The sequence below is a fragment of the Mustela nigripes genome, chromosome X (assembly GCF_022355385.1).
Source record: "Mustela nigripes isolate SB6536 chromosome X, MUSNIG.SB6536, whole genome shotgun sequence".
Taxonomy (NCBI): domain Eukaryota; kingdom Metazoa; phylum Chordata; class Mammalia; order Carnivora; family Mustelidae; genus Mustela; species Mustela nigripes.
Window position 1 is genome coordinate 78,798,665 of NC_081575.1, and position 23,491 is coordinate 78,822,155.

The following is a 23,491-nucleotide window of genomic DNA, read 5'->3' on the forward strand; positions in this document are numbered from 1 at the left end:
TTTGTCGTAAGCCCGGCCTGCACTGCGGCGTTTCCCGCGCGGGCTACCCCAGTTCCCGGGCGTACGGCGCGGCCTTTTGTACCGCCGCCGGCGCCGTCGCCGTCATGGGTTTCCTGAAACTGATTGAGATCGAGAACTTTAAGTCGTACAAGGGTCGGCAGATTATCGGACCGTTTCAGAGGTTCACCGCCATCATTGGACCCAATGGCTCTGGTAAGATAAACCAGGCTGCGGCCCTGCGCGCGTCCTGGCCTGGACCCCCTAATCCGGTAGCAGAGTAGTACGGCCCAGCCCGTGCGACCTGAAATGTCGCGAACCCTCACAGGTTCCTTTCCCTCCGGAGAGGGTTCAGGACGACCCCGCTTTTCCCGCTCGGGTGCTCTGACTCGAACCTCTTTCCCAAGTGTCACTTGTGTGCTCTTTGCGCGGCCCCCGCCCCTGAGCGAGTGGTACGGGCCGAACTGTACGTTACCCCGCCCACTGCCCCCTCCCGCCAAAAGTGGCGCGTCCGGAGTTTGTCCGCCGGCCGCGGGCCGGGGAGTTCCCAGCCGGACCAACTGGGTCTGGCTACTTCCCCTGCCTTGTTTGAACTCCCCGGAAAGTGTGGGACTGCTGGTAGCCCTCCCAAGGCCTCCGGTCCCCAGCGGTATACTTTTCCCTCAGCTAAGCGCCCCCGACCGCCTCGCATTGGTATGCTCCAATTCCTCCTTTTTTAACTTTTCTCCGGAGGCGGCACTTTTGAATTTCTGACCCAGAGCTCCCGTCTCCAGTGGTAGTGCTTGGGGTATCCACCCTCCACCTCCATCTTAGAGGTGGGGGTGGTTCGAAATAACACCTTTGTTACCACTGAAACCATTTAAAGACCTCATTCGCTCGCTAAATATATTGAATGCTTACCGTTTTATAAGGAGTTGTTCAAAGTGCTGTGGAAACAGTGGAGAGTAGAGTAAGCCTTACTCTCAGCGGACTTGCATTCCAGAGGGAAAAGACAGTAATAAGGAGAAAATAATACGGTTTTTGGCTGTGATAAATGCTATACAGGGAATTAGGTTGATGGGATGCAGTGACTTGGGTAAGGTCTTTAGAAAGAGCGGTCAGTAGATACTGTATTGTATATTTGAAAGTTGTTGAGAGAATAGATCTTAAAAGTTCTCATCACAAGGACAAAATTGTTTATGTGAGGTGATGGATGTTAACTTACTGTGGTAAACATTTCTTGGTATATGCAAATATGGAATCATTATGTTGTATACTTGAAACTAATACAATGTTGTATGTCAGTTTTATCTCAGCAAAACTGGGGGGTGGGGGAAGGGTGGTCAGGATAGGTCAAATAACCTATTTCCTGTCTTAACTCTCCTAAATGATATGCTGTTGGAGCGCCTGGATGACTCAGTCGGTTAAGCAGTGGTTAAACTCTTGATGTCAGCTCTGGTCTTTATGTCAGCGTGGTCAGTTCAAGCCCCCTGTTTTTGTTTTTGTTTTTTTTTAAGTAAATAATACACTATGTATTCTTCCCATCTACCCCCACAAGCAGTCTGTTTGGAATCCTGCTGTGTTCCCTTACCCCAGAGATGTTCTAGCTAAATCATTTCCTAGCATGAGAGGAGGGACTGCCCTTGCTAACATATTTCCAACTCATGAACCTTCTCCAGAATTTGGTGCTCTTTGTAGAGTTAGGTTTCTCAATAGCAGCACTGTTGATATTTCTAGAAAGATAATTCTTTGCTGTGGGGTTGGTCCTGTGTGTTGTAGGATGTTTAGCAGTATCCTTGCCTTTGGTAGCACCCTCGTCCCTCAGGTGACAACCAGAATTGTCTCCAGACATTGCCAGTGTTTCCTGGGAGGTGGGGCAAATCACCCCTGCTTCCCCCAACCTCGCTTGAGACGCTTGAGAACCATTGACCTCGAGGGCTAATGCTTGGGGTTCTACTCCAGTTTAGGATTTTGTTGTGGTGGCCTCTGTGGAAAGAGCCAGAATACATTTCTTGGCATCCACTCCTCTCAGCATGGGTAAATTTATATACCCAGCTGTTCCAAAAACCCCCTTATCCTGCCCCCCCCCCCCCCCCCCCCGCCCCGCGCCAGCTTCAATGCCCACCTCCACAGGCCATTTCTTGGGTACCCTCAGTGAATTACTTTTCTCTGGCTCACAGTAGACACTTGGTACATGTTAAAGTTTATTTTTTCTCTGCCCTGTATTTATGGGATATGTTTTTGTATTTTCATCACTGTTTTATGAGTGCCCCCCAAAGAAGACTTTCCTTAAAACATTTTATCAGTGTTCAGCTCATAAGGCACATTAAAAAATGTTTACAGTATTGAATGATTGCTAGTAGGGAGGGCTTTGGTTGTGAGATGTTCTTACTATCCTGGAGAGCATGGGAAAAGCCCAGAGGTTGGGAGTGGATGCTTCAAAGTCTGACTCCTGGTCTGCTTGTTGTGTTAGTACTGTTCTGATAAGGGAGGCGAAGCTAAGAGTCCAGACCTGTGTTAGGATAGGACTGCCATTTATTGAGCACCACTCTGTGTCAGGTACTTTATTTACTGGAACCTTTTACATTTAAATTCTTGAAATGAGAATTTAATTATCTTGGCTTTATAGGTGGGAAGACTGAGGCACAAACAGTTACGATCACTTGCACACTGATTCTCAGAGCCAGGGTCAGAAACTGCCTGTCATACTTCAAAGCGTGTGCTTCTGCCACTTCAGTGGAGAACTGTGTGCCAAGCATTTTTTTTTTTTTAAAGGCTCTATCAGTCGTTTTTTTAGATTTTCCAATTGAGGGAATGGAAGGTAGCTAAGAATTAGTGAAACTAAAAACCTGATCTATTAGACTCGAATCCGAGTTTTTTTTTTTTTTTTTTTAAGATTTTATTTGCTTATTTGAGAGAGAGAGAGAGTGGGGGCGGGGGAGTGGGGAAGCAGAGGGAGAGGGACAAGCCAATTCCCCACTGAGCACAGACCCTGACATGGGATTTGATCTCACCACTCCAAGATCACAACTTAAGCCTAAATCAAAAGTGGGACACTCAACCAAATGAGCCCAGGTGCTCTTTTTTTTTTTTTAAGATTTTATTTATTTATTTGAGAGGGAGAGAGGGCGGGCACAAGCAGGGAGGGGCTGGAGGTGGGGCAGAGGGAGAAGGAGAAGCAGACTCCCTGCCAAGTGGGAAGCCCCATGTGGGTCTCAGTCCCAGGACCTTGGGATCATGACCTGAGCTGAAGGCAGATGTGTAACCCACTGAGCCACCCAGGTGCCCCAGAACCGGAGCGCTCTCTATTTTTTTTTTTTTAAAGATTTTATTTATTTATTTGACAGAGATTACAAGTAGGCAGAGAGGCAAGCAGAGAGAAAGGAGGAAGCAGGCTCCCTGCTGAGCAGAGAACCCCATGCGGGGCTCTATTGCAGGCCCCTGAGATCATGATCTGAGCCGAAGGCAGAGGCTTTAACCCACTGAGCCACCCAGGTGCCCCAGAACCCGAACTCTTAATCACTGTCTTGTACTGCCTCTGTGGAAGGAGCCAGGCTGCCATTTGTATAGCTGGGTAGAAAGGTGTGGGAAATTAGGTCCTCAGTTCAAGGTCATATAACATGTTAAGGGAGAATCTTGAGATAGAATTTATAGAGATTAGCTTTTTCCCCACCCCCCAGCCCCAGTCTGAATTTAAAAAATTTTTACCTGAGCCTAAAATGAAGACAGTAACAATTGTGACTCCACTATTGAGAAGATAACTGCTCTTTTTTTTTTTTTTTTTTTTTAAGATTTTATTTGTCAGAGAGAGAGACAGCACAAGCAGCGGAAGCAGGCAGAGAGAGAAGTAGGTTTCCCACTGAGTAAGGAGCCCAATGCGGTACTCCATCCCAGGACCCTTACTGGGATCCCAGGATCATGACCTGCGCTGAAGGCAGACCCTTAAGCAACTGAGCCACCCAGGTGTCCCAAAGATAGCCTCTCTTAATGTTAAAAATCCTATTTATTTGAATAGCTGACACATGCACACAATATAGAATTAAAAAGAATCCCAAAAGATAGACAGTAAAAAGACTCCCTTCCCTGACTTTTACCAAAAAATCCCCAAATTTTCCATTTGGGAAGCAACCCCTGGTAACACTGTTTACATTTTCATGTATTTTTTTCCTATGTCTTTGCCTTTCCCCAAGTTTTTATTATGAAAATATTCAAACCTACATGTGTGTTTTTGTTTAATCATTTGAAAGTAAGTTGCAGACTTAATGACATTTCACTTCTAGAGACTCAGCATTTGACTCCTAAAATCATTGTTTTCCTGTGTCCCCACTAGACCATGATCACAACTGGGAAAACTAATTTCCTTGTTATCTAATTATCTAGTTCATTTTCAAGCTTCCCTAATTGCTCCCCAAAATGTCTTTTATTGCTGTTGCTGTTGTTGTTGAAGGGAAACCAGAATCTAGTCAAAGTTTGTGCACCGCCTTTGCTTGTTTCTCAGTAATTGCTTTCTGGAGTGGTTCTCCAAACCTTTCTTTTTAGACATTGACTTTTTTTTTTTTTTTTTTTTATTTATTTATTTATTTGAGAGAGAGAGAGAAAGAGCATGTGTGTGCATGGGGGAGTGTAGGGGAGCCAGGGCAGAGGGAGAGAAGTGGATTCCCCGCTAAGTGGGAAGCCAGGCTGGGACATGGGGCTTGATCTCACAACCCTAAGTTCATGACCTGAGCTGAAATCAAGAGTTGGATGCTTAACTGACTGAGCCACCCAGGTGCCCCTAAACATTGGCTTTTTGAAAGGGTCAGGCTAGTTGTCTTGGAGAGCATTCCAGATTCTCTGTCTTAGGATTTCCTTATGGTGTCCTTTACTGTGTTCCTCTACCTGCTATATTTCCCATAAACCAGAAGGTAGATGTCGTGTTAAGTATCTTCACATTGTTCAACTGATCCTAAGGTTTTCATCTTGCAAAATTGAAACTGTATTCAATAAACAGCAACTTCCCATTATTACCTTCCCTCAGCTCTTGGTTGGTTTTGTTTTGTTGTTTTTTACTTTTAAACTTGGTTGAGATTGACTATATTGACTTTTATATCTGCTTATTTCTTCTATTGTGGGCGTTTCCCCATGTCATTAAAAGTTGTAGAACAATCCATTGTGTGAATATGCTGTTTCCTTAGTTGGGGTTCTGGTTTTTAACTGTTCTAGGTAATAACTGCATAGGGACTGTTTTTCTAAGCTGTTGAACCAAGGCTTTGGTGGGGCAGAGCAGTGTTTCCTGACTTCCCCTCCTTTGCTTTACCCCCTACTCCCTTAGGTAAGTCAAATCTCATGGATGCGATCAGCTTTGTGTTGGGTGAGAAAACCAGCAACCTGCGAGTAAAGACGCTGAGGGACCTGATCCACGGAGCTCCTGTGGGCAAGCCAGCTGCCAACCGGGCCTTTGTCAGCATGGTCTACTCTGAGGAGGGTGCTGAGGATCGCACCTTTGCCCGTGTCATTGTTGGTGGGTGAGGCTGGCCAGAAGGCTCCCCTTGGGCGCTGGGAGGTGACTAGTTGGCTGGGACAGGAGGGAGGTCTGACTTTCAGCCAACTCATGCACTGTCTTGTAGGGGGTTCCTCTGAGTACAAGATCAACAACAAAGTGGTCCAGCTACACGAATACAGTGAGGAATTAGAGAAGTTGGGCATTCTCATCAAAGCTCGTAACTTCCTTGTCTTCCAGGTGAGCATTTATAGTGGTTATTGGCTATCTAATGTTTGCTGAGCCTTGTCCCACTCTCAGCGGGCTTGCTCCATCTTGAGCTTCATCTCTTCCCTGAACTAATGTAGCAGCTTCCTCACTGGGCTTACTGACTCCAGTCTGGCCCCTTCCAGTTCATCTCTTAGGCTCTATCTTATGAAGGCAGATCTGTTTCTTTCCTTTTTCTCATTAAAGCATTTCAGTGATTTCTCATTGCCTTATGAGGTGGTTGTCAAACTGTAGTCTCTGGATCAGCATCAACTGGGGACATGTTAGAAATGCACATTTTCTGGTTCCATCCCAGACCTATGACGTAGATGCTATAGGGTGGGGCCCAGCAGTGGGTGTTTTGCCAAGCTTTGCAGGTTATTAGGCATGCTGAAGTTGGAGAACCATTGCTTTAGCATAAACTCCAAAGTCCTGTCATTTCAGGACACATTTTTTGGTTCTTGCCCACCTCACTAGCCCCTCATCTGCCAGTACTTTACCCTTCCAACCCTGTATTCCAGCCCAGTTAAACCATTATAGTTCCCACAATTCACCTGCTTTCTTTGGCCAGCAGGGCTTTGCATATTAATTGTCCTTTACATGAAATAACCTTCTCTCTTAACTTTTTTGGTTAGTTCTTCTCCGTCTTTCAAACTCAGCTTAGATGTCATCTTTGAGAAGCTTTTCTGGATAGACACCCCTACCAGTCTCCCACCCATGAGCTTCTTTTAGTCCTTTTTCTGTGCTACTTCTGTCGCTGCATGTAACACACGGTGTTGTCTTTGCTTTTGTCCGTTTTGCTTCCTGTGCACCTCTAGAGGCAGGGAATATGTCCTTAAAGCCCAGTGTGAAATACGGCACCTAGTGCAGGGAGGGGGTCAGTGACCTTTTTCTGAATGATTGAGTGGAAATGGGCGGAGGGAACTGGGCTGAGTAGGCGCTAAGCGGGAAGAGTGTTTTAACCTTTACTAGGGTGCTGTGGAATCTATTGCCATGAAGAACCCCAAAGAGAGGACAGCTCTATTTGAAGAGATCAGTCGCTCTGGGGAGCTGGCTCAGGAATATGATAAGCGAAAGAAGGAAATGGTGAAGGCCGAAGAGGACACACAGTTTAATTACCATCGCAAAAAAAACATTGCGGCTGAACGCAAGGAGGCCAAACAGGAGAAAGAAGAGGTAGGTGGCCAAGCTGCCTGTGGTCTCTGAGGGGCCAGGGTGGTGCCAGTACCTCACTGCTCACCCTTGCTTCTATGCCCTTGTTCACACAGGCTGACCGCTACCAGCGCCTGAAGGATGAGGTGGTGCGAGCTCAGGTGCAGCTGCAGCTCTTTAAGCTCTATCACAACGAAGTGGAAATTGAGAAGCTTAATAAGGAACTGGCCTCTAAGAACAAGGAGATCGAGAAGGACAAGAAGCGAATGGACAAGGTAGAGGATGAGCTGAAGGAGAAGAAGAAGGAGCTGGGCAAAATGATGCGGGAGCAGCAACAGATTGAGAAGGAGATCAAGTAAGAGGCAGGCCTGGGCCTGCAACTTGTGGGAAACCAAGAGGCTGTGCTGTTTCTTAGGGCTCCTCTGAGCCTAGAGTCCAGTGCTCGCAGTAGTTTTTCTTCCTCTTGACTTGCTTTGGCCAGAACCAAGCACATTTCTTAACTTGCATTTTAGACAAATAGAGCATTTAAGTACTCAGACTCTGGGTAGATGAGTACTCCTAAAAGAGAGGACTTAAAAGGGGTGGTGACCTTGGCAAGTGAGAGGAAGTGATGGGAAGCCCAGCTACTAAAGTGGTTGGGAATGCCTTCCTGGAAGAGGAAATCTGGAGCTAGAAGTTTAAAGGTCAGGAATTTGAAAAGGTTAGATCAGATGGGGGCAACTAAATGGACACAGGTCATTCTTGGTAGTTGTTCCTGAAGGGCATGGCCTGACTAGAGTTGAGGCAGGAGTGGTAGCTTTACCTTATAGAGTGGCTGGAATGTCAGGCTGAAGCCATCAGTTGCAGGGAGTAGTCAGAGTGCCCCTTTTCTGAGGATCTGGGCAGCATCAGGCCCTTGTTCTTTAGGCAATTCCCCGAGGCTGGCTAGAGGCCTCAGGCCCCTCTTTGAGTAAAAAGCCTGGGAATCATCCCTTCCCACACTGCTAACTGATTTATTCCTCTCCCCTCTGGCAAAAGGGAGAAGGACTCAGAGCTGAACCAGAAGCGGCCTCAGTACATCAAAGCTAAGGAGAATACCTCCCACAAAATCAAGAAGCTGGAAGCAGCCAAGAAGTCCCTGCAGAATGCTCAGAAGCATTATAAGAAGCGTAAAGGTGACATGGATGAGCTGGAAAAGGAGATGCTGTCAGTAGAGAAAGCCCGGCAGGAGTTTGAGGAACGGATGGAAGAGGAGAGTCAGAGTCAGGGCAGAGACTTGACCTTGGAGGAGAATCAGGTAAGCTCTGGGAGGGTTGGGGCTGGGATGGGGGATTGCTCTGTTGACAGAGACTGATTCGGTTGGTTGTTCCTAACAAAGGTGAAGAAATACCACCGATTAAAAGAAGAAGCCAGCAAGAGAGCTGCTACCTTGGCCCAGGAGCTGGAGAAGTTCAATAGAGATCAGAAGGCTGACCAGGACCGGCTGGATCTGGAAGAGCGGAAGAAAGTAGAGACAGAGGTGGGCATGGGTTATAAGATGAGGGATAATGGGCCAGAGAAAAAGAAGTGATGGTAGTCTTAACAGTAATGACAATAGCTAACGACTAGTGAGCACTTACTGTGTGATAGGCACTATATTTTCCGTGTATCCACTCATTTAATTCCTCATTTCCCAAATGAGGAAACAATAGTGCAGGCCTGAAGTAATTTGCCTAAGGTCATATCATTATGAAGTGGCAGAACCAGGATATGAACCTGGGTAGTCTAGCTCTAAAACTCACACTCTTAACCAAGTATACTTTGCTCACGGCCTTCCTAATAACAATAGTAGTGAAATAATAACAATTAATAGTTGTCATAGTACTGTAAGAAGAGCCTACAATGTTTCAGGCATTCTGCTAAGCACTTTCTTAGAAGATCTGAAAGAAAGTGATAGGCATTAATACTAATAGCTATACTGTGTTAAGCATCTAACGTGTGCTCTCTGAAGTGGAGGTCGCCTACATTTTACAGAGGAGAAAACAGGTGCAGAAAGGCCTGGAAAGCTTTACTTTGCCTTGATTTGAGCCTCCCTGATTGGTGAGGAAGATAGCCTGTACTAGGCAGAACATCAGAGTCTCAGGGCTCTTGGAGGCCCATCAATTAGCAGAGCCACACTGAACACTGTTGTGTGTCTGCTTTTTAGTAGGTTTCCCGCATTAGTAATAGATTGTCCTGAACCGTTGGGCTCTTGGATAAGTGGGCACATAGCTGGTATAAGCCTGGGCCCCTTGGTCTTGGAGTTAACTTGCTCAGCCCCTGGTCATGGTGAATATTTGTCTTTCTTCCAGGCAAAGATTAAGCAAAAGCTCAGGGAGATTGAAGAGAATCAGAAACGGATTGAGAAACTAGAGGAATACATCACCACTAGCAAGTATGTGGCTCTGCAGCCTTTCTTCTTACTTCCAGGCCTGTTCTTATGAATCATGTCCTGCCTCTCCCCAAGCAGGATCTCTGGAGTCCCTCTCAGCCAGAAGTATTTTCTCATCAGCCAGGGTGACCCCTGTGTTCCCTCACTTTATAGGCAGTCCCTAGAGGAGCAGAAGAAGTTAGAGGGGGAGCTGACAGAGGAGGTGGAGATGGCCAAGCGGCGTATTGATGAGATCAATAAAGAGCTGAACCAGGTGATGGAACAGCTGGGGGATGCTCGTATTGACCGACAGGAGAGCAGCCGCCAACAGCGAAAGGCAGAGATTATGGAAAGCATCAAGCGCCTGTACCCTGGCTCTGTGGTAAGAGTGGAAAGGGAACTCATTTCCTGAGCACTTACTCTCCCATTCACTGTCAGATAATTTTCACAGCAGCCCTGTGAGGACAAGGTTGCTAATCCCCTGTTTATAGCTTGGGGAACAGGCTCAGAGAGGTTAAGTGACTTGCCCAAAACAACACAGCTTATAAGTGGAAGAACTGCAGTTCAAACGCAGCTTGTTCTAACTCTTGACCTCATGTTCTTTTCATCACATGACTTGCATCTTCCTGAAAGTTTTGTCTTGCTGTGTCCACTCCTCTCTGGAAGGTGGGGAAACTGGACAGGCCTTTCAAAGGGGGTGGGGGGTTACAGGTTAGGGATTAGTCTTCTAGGAAGTAACTGCAGGCTTCTATATAATCTTCCTTGGCATGTACCAACCCATTTATTTGCTTATAGGGACATCCTAGGCTTTATCAGAGCTCTTGGCCTCTTGAGCCAAATACTGAGTTTCTAGGTTCCCTGGATATTATCTCTCTATTGCTTTAATTCCATCCCTGGATTCAACTTAATTTGTAATGGTAAAAGTAAGGTTTAGAAAGATGCTTTTGGGGTTCAGGCATGACCAAAGTGATTGTTGCTTATGGGGCCGGAGTAGGCTTTTTCTCCATAGCCTGGAAGCTGTATTCCTCACAGATTTTGGTTTGCCCTTTTCTGAGCTGAGAATTAGGGTTCTTGATCCAGTTCCCAAAAGCCTCATGCTTCAGTTTTCTCTTCTGACTTTCCTCAGTATGGCCGCCTCATTGACCTCTGTCAACCCACACAAAAGAAATATCAGATTGCTGTAACCAAAGTTTTGGGCAAGAACATGGATGCCATTATCGTGGACTCTGAGAAGACAGGCCGGGATTGTATTCAGTACATCAAGGAACAACGTGGGGAGCCTGAGACCTTCTTGCCTCTTGATTACCTGGAGGTGAGGCTGTTGGGGATGGGGTCAGGACAGTGTGAGAGGGCCCCTCTTCCTAGCCGTCCATGTTCTGCCACTTACTGAGCTGTTTCCCATAGGTGAAACCTACAGATGAGAAGCTCCGGGAACTGAAGGGAGCCAAGCTGGTGATTGATGTGATTCGTTATGAGCCACCCCACATCAAAAAGGCCCTGCAGTATGCTTGTGGCAATGCCCTCGTCTGTGACAATGTGGAGGATGCTCGCCGCATTGCCTTTGGAGGCCACCAGCGTCACAAGGTATGGATTCCCTTGTCCACAATGGAGCTGGAGAGTCTTTTTCCACATTAGTGTTGAAGATTCTCCTATTCATCTTCTCCCCCTCTTCTTTTCTCTTTTCCCTACTGTGCGTAGACAGTGGCACTGGATGGGACCCTGTTCCAGAAGTCAGGAGTGATCTCTGGTGGGGCCAGTGACTTGAAGGCCAAGGCTCGGCGCTGGGATGAGAAAGCAGTGGATAAATTAAAAGAGAAGAAGGAGCGGTTGACAGAAGAGCTGAAAGTAAGTCAAAGGCTCACTGTCCCTAGGGGTTGGAGTCTTAAGGCCAGGCCAGCCATTCCCCTTCTTACCCCTACCCCTTCTCTCATCGACTTCAGGAGCAGATGAAGGCAAAGCGGAAAGAGGCAGAGCTACGTCAGGTGCAGTCTCAGGCCCACGGACTGCAGATGCGACTCAAGTACTCGCAGAGTGACCTGGAACAAACCAAGACACGACATCTAGCCCTGAATCTACAGGTGGGGTCTGGCCTTCATCCCTGTCCTCCAAAGGCTACCCTCACATTCCTCGCCAAGGTTTCTCTGGGGAGTGGGAACTTGTCCCATTTCCCTCCTCCCAGCCTGCTTCAGGGAACCAAGCATAGTAGTCAGCCAACCAAGGATTCAGATCTTGACTCTGTATGATGGGAGGCAACTTACTTAATGTGTCAGTTGATACTGTTTTCATCTGTTTGCAAAATGGGAGTTAGAATTACCACCTGCTTCATACCATTCTTACAAAGATTGAAGGAATTCATACATGTAAAGTACTTAGACTAATTCCTTGAACCCAGTAAGTGCTCAGTAAATGTTAGATGCTATTATTAGCATCATTCATTCAACAGATATTTGAGCTCGTTCGAAAAGTGAACTGAAAGTAAGTACAGGCATTTCAGTCTCTGTGGGGGGGAGTTCTTCTAGGTGCATTAATGTGTTTGATCATGGGGTGCTTTCCGAGACCAACCTGGAGGCATTATGTAAAATGTAGTATAAATATCCTTTTACCTTTTTCTAAAATCAAACAGTCTGAATTCCAAGGGTTATAGATAAGGGAGTGTGGACCTATAATTGACGATGTTTACTGTGTGCCCAACACTGTGAATTGAAGCTGGCTGCCTGGGAGGCCAGGGAGGAAGCTGTGCGAAGGTTCACGTGGGAGATAGTGGAACATTTACTGGGCAATTCTCAGCCAAGTTTTCTCAGCATGTGGAGAGCTGGCTCTTCCTCTCCAGGGCCCAATGTGCTCAGTGTGGCTCTTTCCTTCAAGGAGCCTGGTCTCTTTTTTTCCCCCTCAACCCTGTTCCCTGCAGGAGAAGTCCAAACTGGAGAGTGAGCTAGCCAACTTTGGGCCTCGCATTAATGATATCAAGAGGATTATCCAGAGTCGTGAGAGGGAAATGAAAGACTTGAAGGAGAAGATGAACCAGGTTCGTAGGGGCTGAACCATGCCAGCATATGCAGTGGGGTAGGACGGGGCTGGCAGCAGCATTCTGACCCAAAGGACCTTTGCCCTCCCTCGCTTGTCCCCTTAGGTAGAGGATGAGGTGTTTGAAGAGTTTTGTCGGGAGATTGGTGTGCGCAACATCCGGGAGTTCGAGGAAGAGAAGGTGAAGCGGCAGAATGAAATTGCCAAGAAGCGGTAGGTGGAAGTACGGGTACCGGAGGACTCGGGAGGTGCCCTTGAGTCTCCAGCCTGATATCCTGGGAAGTCACATGGAATCATAAGACAGGGAGCAGCTCTTAGAATGATGGGTGTATACTGTAGGTTAGCTTTAAAGAACAGGGACATCAGGGAGGCAGTGTGTCATAGCCTCATGGTTAACAGTGCCAGCTTTATTTGTTTTTTTATTTATTTAATTAATTTATTATGTCAGAGAGAGAGAATGTGCATGTACACAACCAGGAGGAGTCACAGAAGGAGGAACAGGCTCCTCGATGAGCAAGGAGCCCGATCCCAGGACTCTAGGATCATGACCTGAGCCGAGGGCAGATGCTTAACCGACTGAGCCACCCAGGCATCCCAAGAGTGCCAGCTTCAAATGTGGTTTACCTGGGTTAGAATCTCAGCTCCCCAACTTGTTATCTTGGGCAGTGAGTGACTCGACCTCTGTCTCTGAGCCCCACTTTCTTTATCTGTCAAGTGGGTTAATACTGATAGTTAGCTTGTGGCATTATTGGGCAGATCAGATGAACCAGTCCTTCTAAAGCATTTAGCGTAATACTTAGCACTTACTAAGAGTAGTAAATGTTAGCTTTTACTATTGTCATTTTCCTGATAGGCAAGGGGGAGAGGTCAGAGAGGAATGAAGTTTAGGTTGGAAGGATAGTAAGAATAAAACAACCATTTATCTTCTCTTCCCCTCTTTATTTTATTCATTCATTTAGCAAACTTTTCTTGAGTACCTATGTTGTACCTAGTTGTCCTGTGGTAGGTATTGGTGGGGAGATGAACATGACACACTCTCTTATTAAAGAGGTCACCTGGATCTTGGGCCTTAGTCTGCAGTTCATGTAGCTCATGGCCCATATAGTTAATACTTACTGCCTTTTTACCCCTAAGCCAGGCTCAAGGGATACAGAATGGAATCGGAGACTGTCCCTGTCCTCAGGGAGTTATGAAATAATTGGGGAGACAAACAAGTAGGTCAGCAATTTCAGAATAGTGTCCTTGATGGTGTATTTGAGGTGCATAGGAAGTACAGAGGAAATGTTCAAAGAACTCCAAATCAAGAGGAAAAATAAAAACCAAGAGACCCAGTAGAGAAATGGACAGAGGATGTAGTTAGCACTTCACAGAAAGAGAAGCATGCATGGCTGATAACTACAAATTGATGTTCAGTCCTGTTTTTAATCAGAGAATTACAAATTAAAAGAGTCTAGCAGTATTTCATGAAAATAAATCTACTTAAGCTCTGTGACTTAGCAAAGCTACTCCTGGGTATATATCTCAGAGAGAGTCTGGCCACAGGGTTACAAAGAGACACATTCAGGCTTGTCTGTCTTGGCGTCATTTATGGTAATAGGATGTTGGTGGCAATGTGGACAGCCATCACTTGGGGAAAATATAAGTTAAATGTGATGAATATACAGACTATATACAATACTGTGTAGCAGTTCAAAGCAGGAACTGGATTTATAGGCAGTTACATGGGTAAATGTGTAACACTGCATTTGTGTAAATTTAAAAACAAGCATATTTTACAGGGATATGCATTCTTAAGGCTATATACATATGTGTGTATGTATACACATTTGTCATTTTGGAGTACATACTCAAAATAGGGAAGATAATGAGCGTGGAAATAAGGGATTGAGCCACAGGAGAGAAGGGTCTTGCACAGAGAGTGACTCTTCATGTAATGAACTGTGGGATATAATTAACTGCATCCAAAGGGGAGAAAGCCCAGAAACGTGTAATAGAAACGAAGAACCTGGGGCACCTGGGTGGTTCAGTGGGTTAAAGCCTCTGCCTTTGGCTCAGGTCATGATCTCACAGTGTTGAGATCAAGCCCTACATCGGGCTCTCTGCTCTGCTCGGCAGGGAGCCTGCTTCCCCCTCTCTGTCTCTGCTTGCCTCTCTGCCTGCTTGTGATCTCTCTCTCTCTCTGTCAAATAAATAAATAAAATCTTTAAAAAAAAAAAGGAACGAAGAACCTGCTCACAACTGTCAGGAAAGCTTTTATAGAACAAGGAGTGATGATCTAGATGCCTGTAGAGTGAGTAGGACTTAGCCAGCTGGGCAGCCGACAGAAGGGAGTTCAGGCAGTGAGAATAGCATGCTCAGAGGTATGAGAGAGTGTGCCTTGTACTGGAAACTAAGTATGAATGTCCGGTGCATAAAAATGGGGTCAGGAGGAAGGCGGGGCTGGTGGACAGGTCAGCAGGGGCCAGATCACAAAGGGCTTTATGAGTCATGCTTTGGAGATTGGACTTAAAATTGCATAGCTCAGAATTAATAGAGTTAATTACATTCCATTTGGATTATAGTGACTAATGGGTTTAAGCTGCTAGCATGACATCTGGCAGCATCTGTCACACCATACTGGGTTAGTGGGGAGGCAGTTGGAAATTAGCCCTTCCTGGCCTGCTAGTATCTGGATGCTGGTTACATACTCTTTGACTTTCTGAAGAGACGGGGAGCAGGGCAGTGGCAGGAATCTCGTATTTTCTCCATGGTTTGTTTTTTTTTTTTTTTTTAAACTACCCAAGCTCTGCTCCTTGAAGGTTCTGGAATACGGGTGTGTTGGGAGGTGGTAGTTGGAAAGAGTCAAAGCCCGTGAGCAAATATGAGCAGAATGCAGCCAGTATACCCATCAGTAATGATAGTAACTAAAATTTATTAAGTACTTAGTGTGGTCTGGCATGTTTCTAAGGATTTGATGCATATTAATTCTTTAAAAATCTCCCGATAACTCCCAAGGTAAATACTATTCTTATTTCCATTTTACATGTGAGGAGATAAGAGGTGTGGAGAGTATAACTAGCTTGCCTGAGATTACACTACTAGTAAATGGCAGGGTTTGGATGCCAGAACTCTTTTCCTACCACATTATATTGCAATGGTGCCATGGGAGAAGGAGCGTGGATTTTAGTGTTAGACCTGGCTTCCAATCTCACATGTGCCCATTTACTAGCTGTGTGCCCTTGGGCAAGGTCTTTTACCTCTTGGCCCATGTTTCCTTATTTGTAAAATTGGAATAATAATGCTTACTTGTGGAGCTATTAGAGGATTAGAGGTAATTATGTAAAATACACAGAAACTTAATAAATAGGAATTACCATAGCTGGTGGGTTCAGGTGGACCTTTTTGTGCCTCCTAGGAACTTGGCAGGGCGCTGCAGTCTTCAGTTTATAAAGGGGGATTAGTGGAGTTTGGCTCAATCTCTCTGCCTTGTGCCATATCCGCAAGGCTAGGCTGAGGGACTTAGTTCTCCGACTTCAGGGAACAGTTTTATGTGGCTGTGGAGGGATAAACTGAATGGTGACTGAAATTCAGTAGTTAACTGAGTCCCTGGGTCTTGGATCTAGTTCTCCTTTCTCTCCACAGTTTGGAGTTTGAGAATCAGAAGACTCGCTTGGGCATCCAGTTGGATTTTGAAAAGAACCAACTGAAAGAGGACCAGGATAAAGTACACATGTGGGAGCAGACAGTGAAAAAGGATGAAAATGAGATAGAAAAGCTCAAGAAGGTAAGGAAGGAGAGCATAAAAAGACATACTAAAAACTGGGTGGAAAAATTGGAAGGGATACGATAGACAGAGGGATAATATCCATAATTTATGAAGCCCCATTGAAATAAGGAAAACGAAGACCTAAATAGGAAAAAAAAATTGAGTAAGAGGTACAAACAGTTCAAGATGATTCAAATAGCCCATAAACACATACATGTAATTTAGCCTTACTGGAAGTCAAAGAAATGCAAATTAAAGCAACAATCTGATATAATTTGTTTCCTGTCACATCACCTAAGATTTAAAACACAAAACAAAAAACCAGATGATTAATACTGGCCATGGTGCACAAGACCAGCATTCTTATGCCATATGGCACAATCCATCAGGAGTCTTCAGGATATATTTATCCCCTCTTAGTAAAACCTGAGGAAATCCAAAATGCTGGCACAGCTTCGTGCATGGAGGTTGATGTTTATTACAAACATTTATAGTTCTGTATTGGAAACTGTCCAGTGTCCTCTGGGAATTAGGAGTTTAGCAAATTATGCTACATTCATGTATGCATTTGTGCAGTTTAGTGGTCTTCAAATTTTAGTAATACACAGACCCTATTTAAAGACCTAAGATCTTCAGTGTTGGCCTAAAAAATCCTTGACATTAAAATACATACAAACATACATACTTAGAGCACTTCACCAAAAAGCCAGGACAAACGTACTAATTAATTTTTATAATTAACAACATTAATTTTAGTGCAACAGATGATGATATTTTGCTGAAACCGAGTCCCTTTCCACATTTTGCCTGTGCTGGTGACAGCCAAGGCTCAGTTTGAGTTGAGCTTGCTTGTGTCACTGGGTATTGTCTGACGACCCACTTTTCCCACATTCTTTCTCTTTAAATTACTGTGAAACCTTTGTTCTTCTTACAGCATCCTCTCCAGAGGTGATTTGATCCTCCTCACTTGGCTTAAACATATCATTTGACTTTTATGTCTGCCTGTGTTTGTTGTTTTTGGGGGTGGGGTGGGTGTGTATATGTGTGTGTGTGCACGCACATGTGTTTGTTTTCATTAAACCCTGATATTTTAAAGTAGTCCTTTGTGCTGTCATTGGAATCTTAAATGCAAATGTAGATCAGGCAGGAGTAAGTGGGCAGCTAGATGATCCAGAATACCATTTCTATGACTTTGACTTTTTATTTTGAAATCATTTGAAACTTAGCAGAAAGTGGCAAGACTCCTATCGAGAACTCCCACCTACCTGCCACTGAGATTCATCAATCACTAACATGCCATATTTGCTTCTGCATTGTCTGTGTATGCATATTATTTTTATGAGCCATTTGGGAGGAAGTGGCAGATATGTCCCCTTCAGTGACTTTAAGATCCAAGTGAAAACCAAATATTCTTCTTTAAAAAAATCAGATGTGCTAAGACTGCACTCCCCTTGACTGGCCATTCTTAATGCCTCTCCCTTTCCTCTTCCTGGAGCTAATCCCATGTGGTGGGTATTCTTCCAGACCTTATAGGTATTTACTTAAATGTTTATACATTCATGTCAGTGTACTCATAGAAATACTTAGTGTTGTTTGTGTGGGTTTTTTTTAACACTAATGTTATATTGCCTGTGACAGCAATTTTAATGTGGAAAAGATGCTCAAATATAACATTAAGTCAGAAAATACAGTTTTAATCACAGTCTAGTCTCAACTCTGTAGAGCTGTCTATATAAGTAGTATTAAGAAGAAATAGGCTAAAATGTTAATTGGTTGTCTCTGGCTGGTGAGATTACCAGTGATTTTTTTTCTTCTGCTTGATACTGTTTCAGTTCTTTGTACTTTTCTATATCAGGCAACTTGTATAATGGGGTGTCGGGGAGAGGGCAACCAAATTTGAAAAAAGATAGAGACACCTAAAGGGTGATGGTGGTATGTGAAAGCAGAGCTTCCTGAGGAGAGGCTCTGACAGGCCTTGGAGGCTCCTTCTGCCTGGTGGAGAGGGTGGGGGCAGGGGGAGAAGATCCTTAGAGGAGATGAGGAAAACGTTCACTTCTTATCCTGTTCCCCCTGCTGGGACCAGGAGGAACAAAGACACATGAAGATCATAGATGAGACCATGGCCCAGCTACAAGACCTGAAGAATCAGCACCTGGCCAAGAAGTCGGAGGTGAATGACAAGAATCATGAGATGGAGGAGATTCGTAAGAAACTGGGGGGCGCCAACAAGTGAGTGGGTTCAGGCCTGGGTTTGGGGGACCTAGGTAGAGCAGGCAGCCTGCTGGATTTGGATCTCACCTCTCTACCTGGACCTTTTAGGGAAATGACCCATTTACAGAAGGAGGTAACAGCCATTGAGACCAAGCTGGAGCAGAAACGCAGTGATCGCCACAACCTGCTGCAGGCTTGCAAGATGCAGGATATCAAGTTGCCACTGTCTAAGGGCACCATGGATGACATTAGTCAGGAGGAGGTGAGTATCAGATTAGGGCTGGTGGTGGGAGTGGGCAATAAACAGCATTAACCAGGGATGGGGGTGAAAGTAACCAGGGAGGGGAAGAGGGAGAGAAAAGGATAGTGGGCAGGAGTGGTGGGACACAAGGAGGGGTGCAGGGGTGATTAGGCAGGTTGAGGCTATGAAGGCAGGTAGGGGAAAGGTAGTGGCTTTGGTATGAAAGGGAAGTTGACTTGGGGGTGGTGCTGGATATTGGTAGGTGGTGAGGGGGGGAAGCCCGGAAAAGATGGAATCATTCTGTAACCTTAGGGACTTGAGCTAAAAGCTCCAGCAGATGTTGGATATTGCTACGAGTGGCAGTTGAGGGACATTAGCAAAGAGCAAAGGGAGATGGAAGCTGGGGGACCTGAGAGATAATGGCTGAGCTGCAGTGAGGGAGGTTGGCCAGGAGAGGGTTGGATAAGGGACATCAGCAATGAAGAGGTGACAAGGCTTAGTCATAGGAAAGAGAGGGACATTAGCCAATGGAGAAACCAAGGCATTTTATGCATTGAAGGTGCAGATTGGTAGGAAGCGATGGGAACATTAACTGAGGGGAGGTTTGCATATATCTGGCTTAGACCTGGGTATGTATCTCAGCCCCACATGTCTTTCTCCCTCCCTCTTTCCAAACAGCATTTCAGTTTAATTCAGCAAAATATTTTGAACACCAGAAATGTGCCAGGCACCATGGTAACATGTGACATAATTACTCCTAATCCTAAACACAACCGTGCCAGGCAGGTAGTATCCCATGTTACAGTTGAGGGTTTATATATTTAAATCAGGCTTCTGGTGTCAGGATCTGATGGCATGACTTGCCAAGGATCACAATTTTAGTGGTAGAGCCCAGTTTTGAACTGAGGTCTTTGTGTCTTCTGAACTGCTGTCCTGCCACAGGTGCTCTAGTGAGGTGCTTTGCAAAGACTTTGAAGGTTGGAAAGGGTCCCTCCCCTCCTCCCACCCCGTTAGAGGGGCATTCTGTGGCCAGTGTGCTCCATTGGACTCTCCCTCTCACCATTGCAGGGTAGCTCCCAGGGAGAGGATTCTGTGAGTGGTTCCCAGCGAACTTCCAGCATCTATGCACGAGAGGCCCTGATTGAGATTGACTACGGTGACCTGTGTGAAGATCTGAAGGTGAGGATCAGCCATGAGGGCAGCGACATCCTCCCAGCTATTCAAAGGGAGAGTCAGTCCACCCGAGTGCCCCGTGGTGACCATGGCTGGAAAGCAGGGCGGGCTGGCAAGGAAGGGAGGGACTTGTGGTTTAGGGTCTTCCCGACTATGCACACAAACACAGGTGCATCTTCCATCACCACCATCAGTTGCCCCCGTTCCTGCCTACTGCCAGTCTTCCCCTTCCACGCATGTACACATCTCAGCCCAGGTACACACACAAAAGACCTTCACAGTGAGCAGATGGGCCTTGGGTACTCCTCACTCTCTGTCCCAGGTGCTCCTCCCTTCTCAATTTTTTGCATTCTCGCATCCGGGGTATCTTTTTCACCCCCTTGGCCTCAGCTGCCATGTGTGCTATGCTACGCAGGTACCTCAAACCCCAGCCTTCCGCAAATCTGCCCTTTGTCCTTGGTGCGAGCCACATATTCAAACCAGAAATCTGTGCCTTGTCCTTGACTCCCTCTCTCACTTGGCATATTCGTTGAATTACCAAGCCCTATCCATTATACCTCCTAAATAGCTGTTGAAATATCCATCTACTTTATTTGTTTCCTCTCTCTAGTACAGGCCATTTCACCTCTCACACAGCCTACTGCAGGAACTCCTAAACACGTCCTGATGCTTTCCCATCCATCCTTAAAGCTGGGGGACTTGATTTTTTAAAGAAATCTTTATCATGGAAAATTTCAAACATACACAGAAATAGAATAATGAACCTTAGTACCCATCATACAGCTTCAACAACTAGCAACACATGGTATCTTGTTTTCTATACCCTTCCCTTTCACATTGGCATATTTTAAATCAAATTCCGGGTAACATTTCATTCATAATTACCTCCACATATATCTCTAGAAAGAAGGACATTTTAAAAAACATAACCATATGATACCAAAAAAATTTGAAGACTAACTGCAATATCACCTAATACTCAGTAAGTGTTTAGATTTGCACAAATATCCCATAAATACCATTTAAAAAAAAACCATAGTCTGTGTATCTAAATCAGGATTCAAGGGAGGTTCATGTATTAAAAGTGGTTTCTTCTAGTCTGTACCATTTTCTTATATCATTTTATTTTTTTATACCTATTTATGGAAGAAACTGGGTCATTGGTCATGTATAATTTTCTACATTCTGAATTTGGCTTGATTATGTCCTATGATGTTATTTAACGTGTTCGTCCATTCCCTGTATTTCCTGTGAATTGGTACTTAAATCTAGGGTGTGATTGGATTTGGTTCATTTTTTGTTTATTCTTGGCAGGAATACATAAGTAGTGCTGTCTACTTGTGAACTTTCTTTTGCGTTGCATAAGTTGACATTGAATATCATTTCATGATCTTTGTACTAAGTTTGGTCAGTGTTCAACATTACCTGTGAAATATTCTTGTCAAAAACTCAAGTAAGGATCTGATTAAGCTTTTATAGCCACCAATTATATGAAACACCAGTGCCAGAGGAACGTGTTAAATTAAAACACAGGGATGCATGCAGTTAGCTAAATCCAAACGGAAACTATGGGCCTGGTCTCTTCCATGGATAAATCAGAGGAAAGAAATTAAACAGAGGGAAAATTTTTATTGACTGCAAGAGCCAAATGAATCAACTGGAATATGTGGCATTTCTGTGAATACATTGCAAAGAGGAAGGGGAATTTATCCATTAAATGAGACTTAAGAGATAGATCAGCCAGTTGTGATGTGTGTACCTTATGTGAAACATGCTTTGAAAAACTTGTGAAGTTTTGTTTTGGTTTGGTTTGGTTTTTTTTTTTTTTTACAAAACAATCAGGATAATTTGAACACTGACCAAAGAATTTATGATGTTCAGAAATAGCTGTTAATATTTTTAGGGGAGATGATGGTATTGTGGCTTTATTTTTTAAGTATTATCTTTTATAACAGTGGTTCTCAGTGGTGCATGGGTTTTGCCTCCCCAGGGGACATTTGGTAATGTCTGTAGACACTTGGAACATCCACTTGTCATAATCCGTTAACTGACAGTGTGTCGTAGGTAGATTGAAGGGATGCTGCTAAACATCTTATAGTGCACAAAGGACAGCCCTCATAACAATGAGTCATCTGGTCCAAAGTGTCAGTAGTGCTGAGATTCAGAAACCATTTTAGAGATACAGACTGAAGTATTTGTGGATGACGTACTAGTATGTCTGAGATTTGCTTTAGGATAATTGAAGATAGAAAGGAATTGAGTATAGATGGCAGAGTATTGGCCATGAGTTGATAATTTTTGAAGCTGGGTAATACGTACATACATGGGGTGGGTATTGTATTCTCTGCTTTTTTGTGTTTGTTGAAAATTTACATAATATAAAGTTAAGAGAAAAATTATCAATGATCAGGTTCAGGTGTTGTTAGCCTGTCAATTTTTTAAAAAAATATTCAATTAATTTATTTGACAGATAGAGATCACAAGTAGGTAGAGAGGTAGGCAGAGAGAGAGGAGGAAGCAGGCTCCCCGCTGAGCAGAGGGCCCGATGCGGGGCTCGATCCCAGGACCCTGAGATCATGACCTGAGCCTAAGGCAGAGGCCCAACCCACTGAGCCAGCCAGGTGCCTCTAGCCCGTCAATTTTTATGAAGTTCCCTGTCAGCTTTTTTTTTTTTTTTTTAAAGATTTTATTTATTTATTTGACAGAGAGAAATTACAAGTACACTGAGAGGCAGGCAGAGAGAGAGAGAAGGAAGCAGGCTCCCTGCTGAGCAGAGAGCCCGATGTGGGACTCGATCCCAGGACCCTGAGATCATGACCTGAGCCGAAGGCAGCGGCTTAACCCACTGAGCCACCCAGGCGCCCGTCCCTGTCAGCTTTTTTACAGGCTGGTTTTAGCAGTTGTTCTTTTTTTTTTTTCTTTGAGGGCATGAATGTGTGAGCTGAGTTGGGGGTGGGTGGGAACGGTCAGCAGGACAGGGAGAGAAGAGAATCCCAAGAAGACTCCTCCTTGAGCACAGAGCCCCATGTCGGGCTTGATCTTAGGACCCTGAGATCATGACCTGAGCCGAAATCAAGAGTCAGACACTTAACTGTCTGAGCCACACAGGCACCCCAGTTTTAACAGCTCTTAATCACGTTGCCTAGCTCTATCAAGGGTTACAAAATGTTAATTTTCTAATTCTTCCATTCCTTCTCCATTTGTTTATTGGAATTCTAAAAAGAATTTTCCCATATCAACTATTCGTTTCTTTTGAAATACAGCCAGTACAGAAAAAATAGGATAAATGCTTCATTCTTTTCCTTTATTTACCAGCTTTCAGAATGAATCAATTGCTTTGTAACCTTTAAAGATGACCAGTAAGGTTTTAATTTGTATTACTGGTTTTAATTTGTATTTATTGTAAACGTAACTGTTTAAATGTATTTTGATAACTCTGTCAGAGTCATTTTTCTTCTTGATGTTCATATTGTCCCATCCTTGTCCAGTAGGAGCCACTTCAGGTTGATTTTTTTGTTGTTCTTATTTTTAGATTTTTATTATGGAAAATGTCACATGCAAAAGTAAAATAGCACAATGCTATCTTGTGTAGTCATCGCTAGTTTCAACAGTTATCATCTCATGGACAAACTTGTTTTATGTGCACCCCATCCACTTCCTCCTCTCTCCCCACCCCTGTATTTAAAAATACAGTCGACCCTTGAGTAACATGGGTTTGAACTGTATAGGTCCACTTATACATAGATTTCCTTTGGCAAATATAGCACAGTACTATAAATGGATTTTCTTAATAACATTTTCTTTTCTCTAGCTTACTTTACAGTGTGTGTTAGTCACTGTTTATGTTACTGGTAAGGCTTCCAGTCAACAGGAGGC

At 44.6% G+C, this 23,491-nt stretch overlaps 1 protein-coding gene across 2 annotated transcripts in view; it reads left to right on the forward strand.

Moving 5' to 3' along the window:
- Positions 1-18: 18 nt before the first annotated feature.
- Positions 19-23,491, forward strand: part of SMC1A (structural maintenance of chromosomes 1A) — a 49,832-nt gene continuing 26,359 nt past the window's right edge. For both annotated transcript variants that reach the window (XR_009401372.1, XM_059385661.1), the window contains exons 1-19: positions 19-213; positions 5,288-5,476; positions 5,583-5,695; positions 6,674-6,877; positions 6,970-7,208; positions 7,871-8,129; positions 8,211-8,351; positions 9,163-9,245; positions 9,396-9,603; positions 10,348-10,533; positions 10,626-10,805; positions 10,920-11,066; positions 11,162-11,299; positions 12,130-12,246; positions 12,352-12,458; positions 15,867-16,008; positions 18,074-18,219; positions 18,310-18,463; positions 19,511-19,621. Coding sequence is in view for 1 of the 2 variants with exons in the window: in XM_059385661.1 (XP_059241644.1) it covers positions 105-213; positions 5,288-5,476; positions 5,583-5,695; positions 6,674-6,877; positions 6,970-7,208; positions 7,871-8,129; positions 8,211-8,351; positions 9,163-9,245; positions 9,396-9,603; positions 10,348-10,533; positions 10,626-10,805; positions 10,920-11,066; positions 11,162-11,299; positions 12,130-12,246; positions 12,352-12,458; positions 15,867-16,008; positions 18,074-18,219; positions 18,310-18,463; positions 19,511-19,621 (2,973 nt within the window). In the remaining variant the exon portion in view is untranslated. The remainder of the gene's footprint in view (positions 214-5,287; positions 5,477-5,582; positions 5,696-6,673; positions 6,878-6,969; positions 7,209-7,870; positions 8,130-8,210; positions 8,352-9,162; positions 9,246-9,395; positions 9,604-10,347; positions 10,534-10,625; positions 10,806-10,919; positions 11,067-11,161; positions 11,300-12,129; positions 12,247-12,351; positions 12,459-15,866; positions 16,009-18,073; positions 18,220-18,309; positions 18,464-19,510; positions 19,622-23,491) is intronic.